Raw genomic sequence first — 14,692 nt, forward strand, 5'->3', positions numbered from 1 at the left:
GGCGAGGGAGAAATTATCGAAGATATAGTCAGAACTAGAGAACAGGTGGAAAAATATGGAGCTGAAAGTTAATCTAGCGGGGTGTAACTGGATCACCTTTAGAGCTATGAGCTCTTGTGTGTTTGATGGAGTGCTGTGGGCTTTTGTGGCAATCTTCTCGAATTCATCACATAATCTGTACACATTGGACACACACATCAGCACATCAAATTGGTAAGAAGTTGGCGAGTTCAAATCCTAGTATTGCCAAATTGGTATTGTTGGGCCCCTGAGCAAGGCCCTTAACCGTGAACTGCTCATTTGTATAAAAATCAGTGTGTCACTGTAGATAAGGCTCATGTCTACCAAACCACTGTTGTTATTAAGATGAAACATATTTATCTATCTATCTATCTATCTATCTATCTATCTATCTATCTATCTATCTATCTATCTATCTATCTATCTATCTATCTATCTATCTATCTAGGCCAAGAATGGTTGGTTAACAAGTGATTTTCTGTATCTAAAATATGACATAACGCTTTACTACGTCGATATACATAATTAATACTATGACAACTGCTAAGGAGAAGAAAAAGTAGAAAAGAAGAAGAAGAAGAAGAAGAATGCCCACTATATAACACCATGGGTCTTGACAATAATTTCGATAGTGCGCTTAGTCCCTGATCCAGAAGTAAGTCTGAAATCATCTTTTGAATTTTGGGTACCTAATGTCTACAAAAAATAAACACACAAACTACTGATGCATCTGATATATACAGATGGATAAACCACAAAACCTCCAGCTGTATCTCTGACCCCAGGTCAGTATTTTTTTCTCACTTAAAACCTTTTCATTTATCGCTTGCTTCCCATCCTGTTGGCCAGAATTGCTTGGTAATAACACATCTATTTGCATATTATTGCTTTACGCATTGCATCAAGTTTTGATAAATGGAAGCACTTACGTTTTATTGCAGTTCTGGTGGTCCTTTAGCATACGGGTGACCAGTGTCTCCCTGAGTCCCTCTGCACGCTTCACTAGTGCATGGATAAGCTCATGGCAGTGCACTTCGAACATACCGAGACGTACCACCTGTCACATTCAACAACAGGGTAGGAACCTTCAATACATTTCTGACCATATTAATGGTGTATTGTAAATGTTATTAATAAACCCAGTATCACTTGTGAGTTGGTTTTTTTTCTATATCCTCTGTCTCTCTCACTTTATCAATGCAGTGCATATATATATTAAAGATACATATGAAGCAGCTTCTAATGCGATCAGATACGATTCACTGCAATTCAATGCAATTTGGTGCAATGGACAAAAATTGCTATGCCCTGCAATTTCAAATAGTACCGATAGTTTGCTTTAATTTCTTCGGTTCAGACAGACATCAAATCATCAATTTATGTAAGTGCCCTCTGACTTCTAACGCATGGCCCCTTTTCACAAACAGGCTGTGCAAAAAAAGAAAACGATAAATCGGTCCAGACGTTCTTTTCTTGTTCTGTCTCCAGGAAGATTGCAGCTCTGCCTCTGCCATGTTAATCTGTATTCTATGTGACTCTCAGGACACGCCTCATATATATACAGTATATATGATGGCTATGATACGGCGCCCCCAGAGCAAAGAGGGCCCATGATTGGCAGCTTGGCGATACTGGGGCTTGAACCACCGACCTTCCGATCAGTAACCCACTAATCTACCATCAGTATATATAGTTTTACAGTGTATATATTATATATACACATATATAAATATATATATATATATATATATATATATATATATATAGTTCCCCAAACTGGTACTACTAAGTTGGAACCATACAATTGTAAAGAATGTCTCTGTATGAAGCAGCATAAACATTTTCATTCTCTTCACTTGATCCAAGGAGACCCAAACCAGTTCCAGCATGACAATGACCCTGTGCACAAAGCCACCTCCATGAACACATGCTTTGCATAGTTTGGGATGAAAGATCTACTGCTATAGAGTTCTAAACCCTATTGAACAGCTTTGGGATGAATGTGAATGCTGACTGCAACCCAGGCCTCCTCACCTACATCAGTACCTGACTTTCATAACACCCCTGAAGCTGAATGAATCTCCACACATCTTCACTGTTTTAGCTCAAAATCATTATAATGTAATAAAATAACTATTTTTTTTTACCCATCATTCAGTTTTGCGCTACAATGGCAATTTAAATGTTAATATCATGTCACACACCCCAAGTTAATATAATAATGTGTTTTCTTTTTTTTGGTTAAAGAAGATGAAAAAAATGCAAATAGGGTGACAAATTTTAATCCCTACTGATAACCAGCTATAGAAATAATACCTGCGTATGGATTCATAAAGCATTTTCATGAAAGGGAAAAAAAAAACCTGACCTTGCAGGAGTCATACTGGATCTCATCGGCTAGATTCTGGTAGCGTGTTGCCTCCATCATCATCTCCTGGAAGGAGTGTTGCTCCAACAGGAAGTGCTCCATGTCCTGCTCAGCTTGCTGAGATATCAGTGGAGCAAATTTTTCATACAGGCACACATGTTTTTTGGGTCCATTGCTCTCCTTACGTATCACTTGAAGAATTTCATCCCTGTGTGACTTCAGGATCTCGGGGAGGATGATGGGTTTTAGGGTTTTGGCACCCTCAGTGCCAGGCTACAACAGAAAGTGTGTGGAAATGTGTAGGAGATGTTAAGCTTTGGTATTGATTCAGTGCATGGCATGGTGCATCCAGAAACGACATACAAACATACAACATACAAAATATAGCTCTCGTATCATACAAGAGGATGAAACAAAATCGTTACCCATTCTGAGTACAGTTTCGTCTCGACTCGAGGCACCGAGCTGATGCATTTTAACATTGCATCATAGACCTTCAGCAAGATGACCTCAAAATCCTCGAAATCGGGCTCGAATGTGATCTTTTTGTGCTTCAGGATCAGACGCAGAACAAAGCCCGGGTGCTCGTAAGCTCTTACTGAGCGCTTCAGGGGAAAAACACGAAAAGGAAAAGCGCTTAAAGATATGCAAAGACTATTAAATCCAGCATGCTCTCAAATCAAATACACAGGATCAGGATTACTCAGGAGGCACATTCAATAACATCTAGTGTAAAAAGTACTTCAAGCAGACCAACTGGCTGAATCATGTGACCCTAAATGCTTAGTTATTTCAATGCTAGTACGAATAGTAGATTGAGAGTTGATCTGCTAGTATATGAAGAAAAACACCAATGATCAACAATCACGTTGGCAGAATTATGCTGTTTTGTCAGACTTTTGACTGTGCTGTCACTAGTTGTCCACCAGATGTCTCCATTGTTCCCCATGTTGTTTTCCCTGTGTTTAAATTGTAATTATCACCACCTGTATCCTATTGCTCCTTTGTGCATTCAAGTTACATTTCCATTTCTTCGCTTGTTTTTTAACATTGATTGGCTTTTGTGTTCATTGAGATGTCATTTGCTCTAGGAAAGATCTACTCAAGAATCTCTGGAGACATTTTAAAATAATAGAAACTAGAGCGACAATTCCAGAGATCACAGACAATCTAGTAGACCATTATGCAGGAAAGGGCATTGTGAGTTGAGGTGGTTTTGCATTGGAGTGTCTGAAATTTTAAGCACATAGTGATCAATATGAAGTTCTAGGAGCGAAGTTAGAATGTTGGATGAAGCCAGTAAAGGATAATATGCTGATAATTGATCAGTTATTTTACATTCAAGTTGTTCCACAAACTCAACCAAAGAGAAAAATTATAAATGAGGCATAATTTATCCATTATTCACATAATACCGCAAATTTAACCATGTCTGAGTCCGTCTCTGTGCTTGGGTTCTGTCCTGTCGCTCATTCTGAGAGGGTCTAGCTCTCACGCTGTCCATCCTGGTTCAAGACAAGCCCATGACATGCACCATATTTCTTACTGGCTCTGGAGATATCAGGCGTGTGTAGTCATGAATCGATTCCAAAGCCAGGCTCTGGAGCTGAGAGGACATCAGGGCGGAGACGCAGTTGAAGAAAGACTGCAGCTGGGACGGATTGGTAATTCTGGGGACCAATCTGCGCTTGCTTCCCTGGTAGTAGATTTGTTGCACCTCAGCAACCCACCTGTTTTTTTTTTTTTTTTATACAAAACAGATTGGATTTTCCTTTCAGTAATCAGTGTTTCTGCTGTATGAACATAAGCGTCTTGTTCAGGATTATGGGTCTGGACTACAGTTCCCATCAAACACTGCTTCCTAAAATGGCTTGGTCACATGTCTCCGATCACTCACAGCTGATTCAGATTGTATTGTAATTAGCACTAGTATATAAGTCCTACCGATTGCAGCACTCTTAGTCTAGCATTTGTCTTCCGTGGTTGTTGTTTCTCTCTGTCCTCGGCTTCTTGCATGGATTTTTTAAATTCATTTTGTTGTTTTTTTTTTTTGTTTTGCATTTTTCGGATTTTCTGTTTGCATAAAGGAAGCTCCGAACTCCGATCTATCTATCTATCTATCTATCTATCTATCTATCTATCTATCTATCTATCTATCTATCTATCTATCTATCTATCTATCTATCTATCTATCTATCTATCTATCTATCTATCTATCTATCTATTATACAGTCACTATACACACATCTATCTGTCTGTCTGTCTGTCTGTCTGTCTGTCTGTCTGTCTGTCTGTCTGTCTGTCTGTCTGTCTGTCTATCTATCTATCTATCTATCTATCTATCTATCTATCTATCTACAGTATCTGTTACAGTTTTTTGAAGGGTTTTAAAATACAATGAGGTCTATACAACAAGTATGCTTTTTTTCAATGATTAGTAATTGTATTATCGCCAATAATATGTAGTGATGTTGGTTGGAGGTGAAGAGGCCTGGGGCCTGGGGTGTGTTCCAATTCATCCTAAAGGTGGTCAGTAGGGCTAAATTTGGACCCTTGTATCAGATGTTTACTCCAAACAATGTTAAGCATATCTTCATGAAGCTGGGTTTGTGCACAGGGGCATCATCATGCTGGAACAGTGAAGGAAAAATGTAATGCTCCACACACAGCAATTGTGTGTCTCTAACTTTTGGAGTAAGAACCTCTTATAATGTTGTAGGGTGTGTGGTGGATTAGTTGTTAAGACATGGTACTTAAAACGTTGGCTTTTGCATCTGAAGGTTGTGAGTTTAAATCCCAGCCACGCCTTTGAGCAAAACCCTATAGATGTTCAGCTGTATGACTAAGATAATGTAAGTCGCTCTTTATACGGGCATCTACCAAATGCTGTAAATTTGACTGTGAGTGTCAGGTGACTCAACACTTCCTCATGATGGAAGACCATATAGTTTAATTTAAACATTTAACCACTGGATAGAAGACAGAAGGACTTTCAACTTGATGATGGGGAGGTACAATTTTAATCGGTTTTCTCGCTTGTATCTAACAGTTAATAACCGTGTGCCTACTTCTTCAGCAAGACGTCTTCAGCACTTTCCATGTGTCGGTTGACAATCTGCTGAAAGACAGACAGCTCCATGGCCTCCTCTCTGGTGTGGAACTCTGTCACATCGAGAAGACGTAAATTCCTGTGCGAGGAGGAAGCATCGTTCATAGTTAAATATGTGAAAGAGTGGATGAGAGAGAAAAATTTACAGAAAAGCAGAGAAATAAAGCACTGTGTCTTGAAACTCATAGAAGCTGATGCAAGTGCTGAGGCAAAGAGAGTCTTTGGTTCGAAGCAATCCAGGTGTTCATGAGGGTTGAGGTCAGAGCTCTATAGCAGGCCACTCAAGATCTTCCACTCCAATCAGAATTGAGTATTCAGACTGACCTTCTGTAGCAATTAGGAATTCTTGAATAGATCTCTTGTTTTACAGCTGAACCCTGAAACAATTTAAGAGGTCGGTTTGTATCTACAGCACATTTTCAGTTGCTACTCACTTGAAGGACACGTGCCACAGGTTCAGCATGGAGAGCATGGCGGGGTTGATGGTGTGGAGATGCTGGCTTATTCTGTTTAGTGCTTGATGGAAGGATGCCTTCCATGGCTTCGGCACAACTGCCATCCTGAAAGACATTGTAAAAAAAAATTATTTGAAATAAAAACATTAGACCTCCATGTAGTCCTTAAATTAGATATATACCCAACATGACAGAAGCTATCAAAGAATATATGACCTTGCTGTGACCTTTACATCAAATCGAAAATCTAATTATTTCATCTGCTGGTTACATTCTGATTAATTCTTTGTAAATTCCACAAACATTAAACCATTTTTGAGACATAGACAATCTGCATATACGATATATAAACAAAGTTTGTGGACATCTAAACATAAGATTATGTCCTTTTTTTGAACATCACATTCTACTATTCTTCTGGGAAGATGTTCCACTAGACTTTGTGGATTTGTTCTCCTTTAGCCACAGGGGTGAGGTGTGATGAGGTGAGGTGAGGCCTGGGTTGCGGTCCGATTTATTCATGTTCACTATGGTTGAGGTCAGAGCTCTATAGAAGGAGATCTTCCATTCTAATCCATGTAAAGCATATCTTCATGGAGCTGGCTTTGTGTTGAGGAGTATTGTCATGCTGGAACAGGTTTGGGTCTCCTAGTTCAAGTTCAAGTAAAGGGAAAATTTAATGTGCATTCAATGACATATCATTCAAGCGAGTGCCTCAATTTTCACGTAAGGGAAGAACCAGAGAACTTTTGACGGAGAACCAAATCTGGCTGAAAATGTCAGGTGCCCCAATACCTTTGTCCATAGTGTATAATGCTTCCATCACCTAGTGTCAGTGTTTAAGGTGGCTACTCTGCATCAAGCTGCATTACACAACCCTGAATTGTAGAAATCACTTGTACTCACTCTTCACGGTGAGGAAGAAGAACGTTCACCTTGGGTTCTTCGTTATCTCTCGGGTCGCGCAGCGCAAAATCCACTGCAAAAGCAAGCAGGAGGTCAAATGATTTCTACACACTCTATAGACAAAAGTGTGTGGACACCTGACCATAAGGTTTTGAATGTTCTTTTGCACATCTATGCTCAGGCATAGAAAGGCAGGAACTGATGTAATGTGAAGAGGCCTGGTGTGCATTCCAATTGATCCCAAAGGTGTTCAATAGGTTTGAGGTTCCGAGCTCTAAAGCAGGAGATCTTCTAATCATCTGGCTTTGTGTACATTGTTATACTGGAACACATGTGGGTCTCCTTGTTGTGAAGGAAAACCAAAAGGAAAGCTATCCTACTGTATATACTGTACGACATTCTTCTCAATTGTGTGCCTTCATTTAACTGAATAGGGGGGAAAAAAAAATATAGGGCTGGAAAGGTGAGGTGTCCCAATACTTTTGTCCATATACTGTAGTATATACTGTATAAAAGATATTTATGGAAAATATCATACACAGAGATCTACTTCATTATTAAGTAATCATGCTCATGAAAAATTATCTACCTATCGCTTTCTTAGCACTCAGCAGATAATCCTCTCTTATCTCATCGTTGAGAATCTTGATGGATCTCCTTAACGTCTTCAAGCCGTTCGGGATCCGGCTGGAAATCCTCTCCAGCCAGGAATCCTCCATAGGCGCCACGTTCTGCGTGTCAATGCCGTATCGAATGTAGTTATAATATTTCTGGCGAGAAAAATGAAGCACAGCACCAAATCAACTGAACCAGATCCACTCAAGAGTCGACACTATATAGAAATGGAACTTGAATATATTTTCCAGCGATGTCAAGTCAATGCAATGTGCAGCTTGAATGACAACAAAAGTGAGTACACCCTATGTGAACATGTCAAATCTGTGTCCAAAGTGTGTGTGTGTGAGCACCGGTGTTATCTAGAACTGCCTTCATCCTCCTGAGGAATGGAATTCACCAGAGCTGCACAGGTTGTTGCTGGGATCCTCTTCCACTCCTCCATAATGACATCACAGAGTTGCTGGATGTCGGACACATGGCGCTTCTTCAACGTCCTCTTGAGGATCCACCACAGGTGCTCAATAGGGTTCAGGTCTATAGACGTACTTGATCACTCCATCACCTTCAGCCTCCTCAGAAAGGCAGTTGTCATCTTGGTGGTGTGAAATAGTTGCTGAAATGTGAGGGGTGTACTCACTTTTGTGAGATACTCGAGCTACTTACCAAAGTTGTCTTCTCAGTTAAACGGAGAGAACCGCATGGACCATGTAAGCCTTCACCTCTGTCCACTTCCTCGTCGCTATAGCAATCAAGAATCAAACAATATAATTAATACCATTTATGCCATCTGGAACATGCCATTTTTTGGGGGGTTTTTGGCATGTCAAGATTCCAAAAGCTTTTCCTAAAACTGTTCAGTAAGATGGAGGTCAAAGCTCTAGAGAAGGCCAGTCAAGATCTTCCAACCCATGTAAGGCACATCACTGCCTGCACAGGGGTACTGTGTGTCTCCAACATGGTAGATTTCTGGTATACACCCTAAAGCACAACATGAGGGTACTAAAATAACCTGAAATAACTAAAGGGGTTTGACCAAAACACCTAATTTTCCAGACTTGCCTCTTTAATGATGTAATGAGGCATAATAATAATGCTGGGATTTGGTAAAACAGGACCTACGTGAAAATGCTGATGAGCGTCCTTCGAAGCTGCTCGCGATCTTTCCTCGACTTTGCACATCTTTTGAGGGATTTGGAGACCCTGGCTGTGCTGAACGCTCCCTGGGTGTGCTGCATTCTCCCTCGAAGTGTTTCTCCTGAGAGAAAAAAAGGCATTGTGGATCGAACGTAAACCCGACATATCGTCATCTCTATCGCTAGCAATACAACCCTTTACCAGGGCGACTTGCAGTCATCTCGTTTAAACGAATGAGGGCTAAGGGCCTTGCTTAAGGGCCCGGCGGCGGCAGCTTTTCGGAAACGTGATTTTGAGCTAACGACCAACATCTTAACCACTTAAAAAAAGGTAACACTTTGTAGATCGTGTAATTCCCTGACAGCTGATGGGTTTCCTCTGGGTTCTCTGGTTTCTTCCCACCTTCCAAAAAAGCATACTGGTAGATCGATCTGAGAATTTTCCTCAATGTATGTTTGTGTGTGTGTGCAAGGTGTCCTGCGAAGACCAGGCGGTCTTATAGATATTTTTTATATATGTTTTATTATTATTATTATTATTTATTTATTATTTATTTATTTTTATTATTATTATTATTAGGAGATACAATGCAACACTTACAACTAATGATTTAAGAAATCGACCCAATTGGTGGTCCAGACATGTTCATCTTTCCCTGCTATACCGTTTAAGATTTCAAGATATTTGAACTAGGAGATCCAAAATGACAATGTCCTTGTGCACAAAGCCAGCATGGGTTGGAATGGAAGATCTTCTGTTATAGAGCTCCAACCCTATGGAACACCTTTGGGATCAATTGGAGTGCTGACTGCACCACAGGCCTTTTTACCTCACCTACATCAGTACCGGACTTCACTAATAATTGCCTTGTGGCCTCGTAAGTCTTCTCAGAAAAAAAGGTTTCCACAAACTTGTCTATATTCTTCACATTTACTACTTGAACTAATAGGAAATACTACTCCAACTGGCATTACTATCAGTGTCCAATCTCTTTAATCATTTCACATTTTGTTGGATGTGATTTAATCCAGCTCGGGGAAGCTGTTAACTGAGAAACCGTGTTATTTGTGACTATGACATGAGACGTATCATCACAACGTGAACGAGTTGCAACCGGGTATTAGAGCTGAAACTAGAAAAGGTTTCTGAGGATGATCGACTGTCTGGTGATATTGCATGAGGAGCTGTGGATGCTGTGACTTCATGTCTCGAAGGATGTGCAATAGGAGAGAAATATTTTCCAGGGAAGAACCAACGACGCCGAGATGCTGAGCGGTGCTGCAAACTTTTGTGTTTTAGAAAAAAGTCCAGAAGAGAAACAGAACAGGACAGGACAGTTTTTAATTGGATGATATCTACATAATGTGAAGCAGTTACCGACGCGATTCACCGATTTCCATGCTACCGGTTTCAATTCGATTCAATGCAATTTAATATGGTGCAGTTCACTTTTATTTCTTCGGTTCAGACAAACGGCATGCATAAGACAGACGGCATGCATTAGAAGGCGTTCTGCCTTCTAATGCATGGCCCTTTTCACAAACACGTTTGTATTGAAAAAAACAGATGTTCTGTGGGCAGGAAGTTACAGCTCTACCTCTGCCATGTTAATCTGTATTCTATGTGACTCTCAGGACACGCCTCGGTCTCCGTAGTGATGTAATACGTCATATTCACGTAGCAGCAGCGGGAAACAGTTTAGCGACGAGAAATCGATCTGCATATCAAATATCGGTCACAAATTATGAGTCACGTTCTAAATAATAAAAGTAGAGTGCATCTACTAATCATTTTATATAATTTTTTAAGATCGATGCATCACATTGGTACATTTCATGCCGATGCACCGATGCAAAATAGTTTGATATATAGATTTACATATAGATATAGATGGTTATAAAACTAAAGAGATAAAGATATATAAACAGTATTATGTAAGATTTTATGAAGTGAATTATCTTTTTATGAGCAATGCACTTTTCCTTACTGGAAATCCGAGTAGACACTCCATGTTCTGTGTTTTCTCTCAGGCCCAGGAGGACGAAACTTGGCTTTGCGTCCTGCCACATGGGCTTCGTACGAACCTGAGGGACACACGAGAGAAATATTTGTTCTCACACACCCAAAGTAATTCTGGATTGTGTTCCAGTTTATGACTTACCTTTGGAAGCTGTGGCAAAAGATGCAAGGAGCCCGGTTCCGGGAGTGCGGGAAGCTTTTTACTCCCTGATGCACCCTGATGCACGAAGAGAGGGGACTTTGTTCAAATCAATGCACCCGCCGATTTATTTCTCTCTATAAACGTTTGCAGTGCTGAGATGCAATGCAATTTAAAAGCAACCCAGTGGGAGGTCCATCTTTCCTTTAATTTTATATTGTATTGTATTATTACAAAGTAATTATGTAAAAAACTTATCAAAAATGTTCCCTCCAACCTCTAATAAACATGTAGAGTATATAACTGAGCCAGTTCCTGTTTAATGCCCAGTGTTTCTGGAATAGGCTCTAGATTCACTGTGACCCTGACTAGTGAATAAAACCAATCTTCGCCAATCCAGGCAACCTTCAGGGTAAAACCAAGAGTATACATTTCCATAAATTCCTGAACTAGGACTCGTGACCTTATGTGTGGTCAAATGATTTCCAAACTGGATCTCTTTATCCGACTGAAGCACATTCAAATGAAGATTGCACATGCAATATAGAATATTTCTTTGTTTTGTTTTTTACACAAACATTATGTATGTAGCATTATTCATTGAAATGTTGCAATAGTCTTGTAACTTTAGATGATTATAATAAAGCAGGTCATTTCTAACAGGTAACAGGTCAAACTCTCAGTCTTAAACTGCCCTCTAGTGGCACTGTTAGGATTAGCATTTTCCTTAATTCTGCACAAATCTGATTAAAAAAATTCTTATAGATGTAAAAAAAAAAAAAGAAAGAAATGTAGAAGATTTATATTAAAATATTGAAAATGGCAGTGAGTCTAAATTGAGTCTTACCTTACTTCCCATGTTAGAACATTTGAAATGCACTCCTACTGTATTTATAATAAATTATTAAGCTAAAATAAAGAGGTTTGACTGGCTGTCAACCTGTTTAACAATTACTGAGCCGCCAAATGTGGCCAAACATGCCAAATCTGTGGGTCAGTAACTCAAAATCAGCAGCACTAAATCTTCCAAGTAGGTTTGCCATCCAAAGTTGTCGTTGCTGGGATGGTAACCAAGGAAGTACAGAAGGAGTCGTTTGAGAAACGATTCGGCTTCTTTATTTGGTTCCTTGAGGTGAATCCTTGAGTTGGCTTCTTGAGTTTAATCATTGAGTGGTGGGTTCTTGAGTCGGCTTTGAGTCGTTTCATGAATCGGCTCTTTTGAATCGACTTTTCAGTTGGGTCCCTTGCTTTCGGTCTTCTGTGATTTAAGAGGGAAACAAACAAACAAACAAAAACATACATACATACATAGGCAGGTCGGCTCGCTCTTTGAGTCGACTTTTTAATCGGTGCCTAGTGAGACAAATGTTTGTTTGTTTGTTTGTTTGTTTGTCTGATCGTACACAGATATCGATTGAGAAACGATTCGGCTCCTTGAGTTGGCTCCTTGAGTCGTTTGATGAGTCGGCTCTTTTGAATCACCTCCTTCAGTCGGGTTTTTAGGTCTGCTCTTTAAATCAGCTTTTTGAGTCGGCTTTTAAAGTCGGCTCCATGAGTCGACTCCTTAATCGGTGCATACATTAGACGAATGTTTGTTTGTTTGTTTGTTTGTTTGTTTGTTTGTTTTCACTTAGCTAATTAAATACATACTAGCAAGATTGTGATTTTTTTTTTTTCCGTACTTTTGTGCAGGATCACATGAGTTCAGTTTGGGGAAAAATGTAAACGCGACTAGTGAGAGTTCATTAAAGTTCATCAAAATTTGTTCATTAACTAATTAAAATTAAATAGAATTAAAAGAGATGTGAGCTAAGCCAAATTATTTAACTAATTGTTTGGATGAAAACATGATTAAATGCCAATATATACATATTATACTCTAAAATAAAATATTGTATTTGGAAAAAATTAATAAATATAAATATATAGTTCAACATATATTTCAAGTTCACAAGCATGCGACTGCATTGAAATTTTCCTGCTTTTTTATTTATTTATCGCATTTCTGCACTTATCTAGAGCAACCTACAACTAAACAGGTGAGGGTTAAGGACCTTTCTATAGGGCTCATTTCAGCTGCAACTGCTGGGACGGTTTATTATATTACAGATTTAATCTCTACCTCCAGGAAGGACTTTCATCTGATCATACACAGATACCAATAATAATACGATCCAAATCTGTCTGCTTCTGCCAGGCCCTTGATGAATAATAACTGTGTCCTCTCTATACACATCACCATTACACACAACACTCTGGAATAAACACGCATTGCAAAAAAATTATATCATGAAAAGAGATGGTATTTGGGTTTGGAGTTAAATAAGTGGAAATAATGATAACCTTGTTAACACAGACCTGACAGACATACCAAAATGCAGTCTCCTTACAGATGTGTGGTGGGGTTTACTGTAAAAAATAAATATTTATTTTAATAAATAAAAATTATATTCTAAACACTATCTAGAGTCTAATCCATGTTTGACCCTGTTCTAGTGGACATCTTAGGAGGACGCTTTATAAACCAAGAATAAAACTAAACTCTCCAGAGCAGAGCAATGCAAAAGGGACTACAGTCGTCTTAAACTTTCCTGAATAGGAATGTGTATTATCCTGAAGCCTTCCAGAAATTGTGCATCCAGAAACGACCGTACCTCCAGTTCTTGTAACAATACAAGATGGTGGAAAAAGCTCTTTTTTTTTTCGAATAGGAAAAAAGGAGACTATGTCTTAATTTCAACATTGCATCAGAGGCCTTCATCAAAATGACCTCAATCAAATACCTCGAAATTAGACACTGAACAAAGACTCGTTAAACTCTTACTGAGCATTTCAGGGGGAAGACATGCAAATTAAAAGAACATAAAGACATGCAAAGGCTGTTTAATCCAACATGTTTTTAAATCAAGTACATAACGAATGCTAGTACAAATAGTCATGCTACATAGAATAGATTTGCTATTACTGCAGCTCTTTGGCAGGATAATGTTGTCCTATCAGATTTTTTGACGGTGCAATGTCGCCTGTTGTCCACCAGATGTCCCCAAAGTTTTCCTTGTGCGTGGAAAAGATAGTTATCACCACCTGTATCCTGGTTTCCTTGAGTGTATTTAAACTCCCCAGTGTCTTAATTTCTTCGTTTGGTTCTTAACATTCTTTGGTCAGCCCTGTGTGTTTTATCCCTGTTTTCAACTAGATTTCTGTGCATGTAAAATGTGAGTTTATTTGACTTCACAGCGATGTTAAACGCACCAAAGAGCTCTGGTTCTTTTTAAAAGCCTTCCACCAAAGTGATTATTGTTCTCAAGTGTGGGTGCATGGTCAAAGTCCAAAACACATTTCTTGCATCAAAAGTATTTACTGCTCTCAAAGAATTTCATTAAATTGGGAATGTATGTGGATTTATACTCTTTGTCTTTACTTTATATGTTTCTTGGAATGGCCAAGACTGATTTCATTCACTGATTTGTCCTCAGTCAGGGAGTCAGGATCACAGTGAATCCAGAGCCTATTCCAGAAACAGTGGGCATGAGGCAGGAATTAGACTCTGGAAGGAAATTCGCACAGTTATTCACTCTAAAAGTCATAGACAAAAGCTCTGTGTAGAAAATAACCCTAGTTTAGGTTTAAAGTAGGGACCCAGAAGCTGTGAATGTGTGCAATATGAAATGTAGGAAAGATGAACACCCCCACTTGATTGCACTGCAAACCATTATAGTAAAAAATAAGCATTGATTCTGACAAAGTCCCGTCCCTTCCCGCACTTCTGGAAGGCTTCTTGCATCTTTTGCCACAGCTTCCAAAGGTAAGTGATAAACAGGGAGACAATCCAGAATCTCTGTCTGCTTTGGGTGTGTGGAAACAAATATTTCTCTTGTGTGTCCCTCAGGTTCGAAAGGAAGCCCTTGTGGCTGGACGCAAAG

At 39.3% G+C, this 14,692-nt stretch overlaps 1 protein-coding gene across 2 annotated transcripts in view; it reads right to left on the minus strand.

Moving 5' to 3' along the window:
- Positions 1-12,299, minus strand: part of dnah7 (dynein, axonemal, heavy chain 7) — a 99,851-nt gene extending 87,552 nt beyond the window's left edge. For both annotated transcript variants that reach the window (XM_083537224.1, XM_083537225.1), the window contains exons 1-14: positions 11,617-12,299; positions 10,773-10,847; positions 10,599-10,695; positions 8,597-8,732; positions 8,141-8,216; positions 7,449-7,629; positions 6,860-6,932; positions 5,933-6,058; positions 5,458-5,577; positions 3,936-4,119; positions 2,815-2,994; positions 2,390-2,662; positions 951-1,078; positions 97-175 (exon numbers count right to left, since the gene is read on the minus strand). In XM_083537224.1, coding sequence (XP_083393350.1) covers positions 97-175; positions 951-1,078; positions 2,390-2,662; positions 2,815-2,994; positions 3,936-4,119; positions 5,458-5,577; positions 5,933-6,058; positions 6,860-6,932; positions 7,449-7,629; positions 8,141-8,216; positions 8,597-8,732; positions 10,599-10,695; positions 10,773-10,847; positions 11,617-11,628 — 1,740 coding nt within the window. In that variant the 5' untranslated portion in view covers positions 11,629-12,299. The remainder of the gene's footprint in view (positions 1-96; positions 176-950; positions 1,079-2,389; positions 2,663-2,814; positions 2,995-3,935; positions 4,120-5,457; positions 5,578-5,932; positions 6,059-6,859; positions 6,933-7,448; positions 7,630-8,140; positions 8,217-8,596; positions 8,733-10,598; positions 10,696-10,772; positions 10,848-11,616) is intronic.
- Positions 12,300-14,692: the final 2,393 nt, after the last annotated feature.

Source organism: Silurus aristotelis (genome assembly GCF_946808225.1).
Source record: "Silurus aristotelis genome assembly, chromosome: 3".
NCBI lineage: Eukaryota > Metazoa > Chordata > Actinopteri > Siluriformes > Siluridae > Silurus > Silurus aristotelis.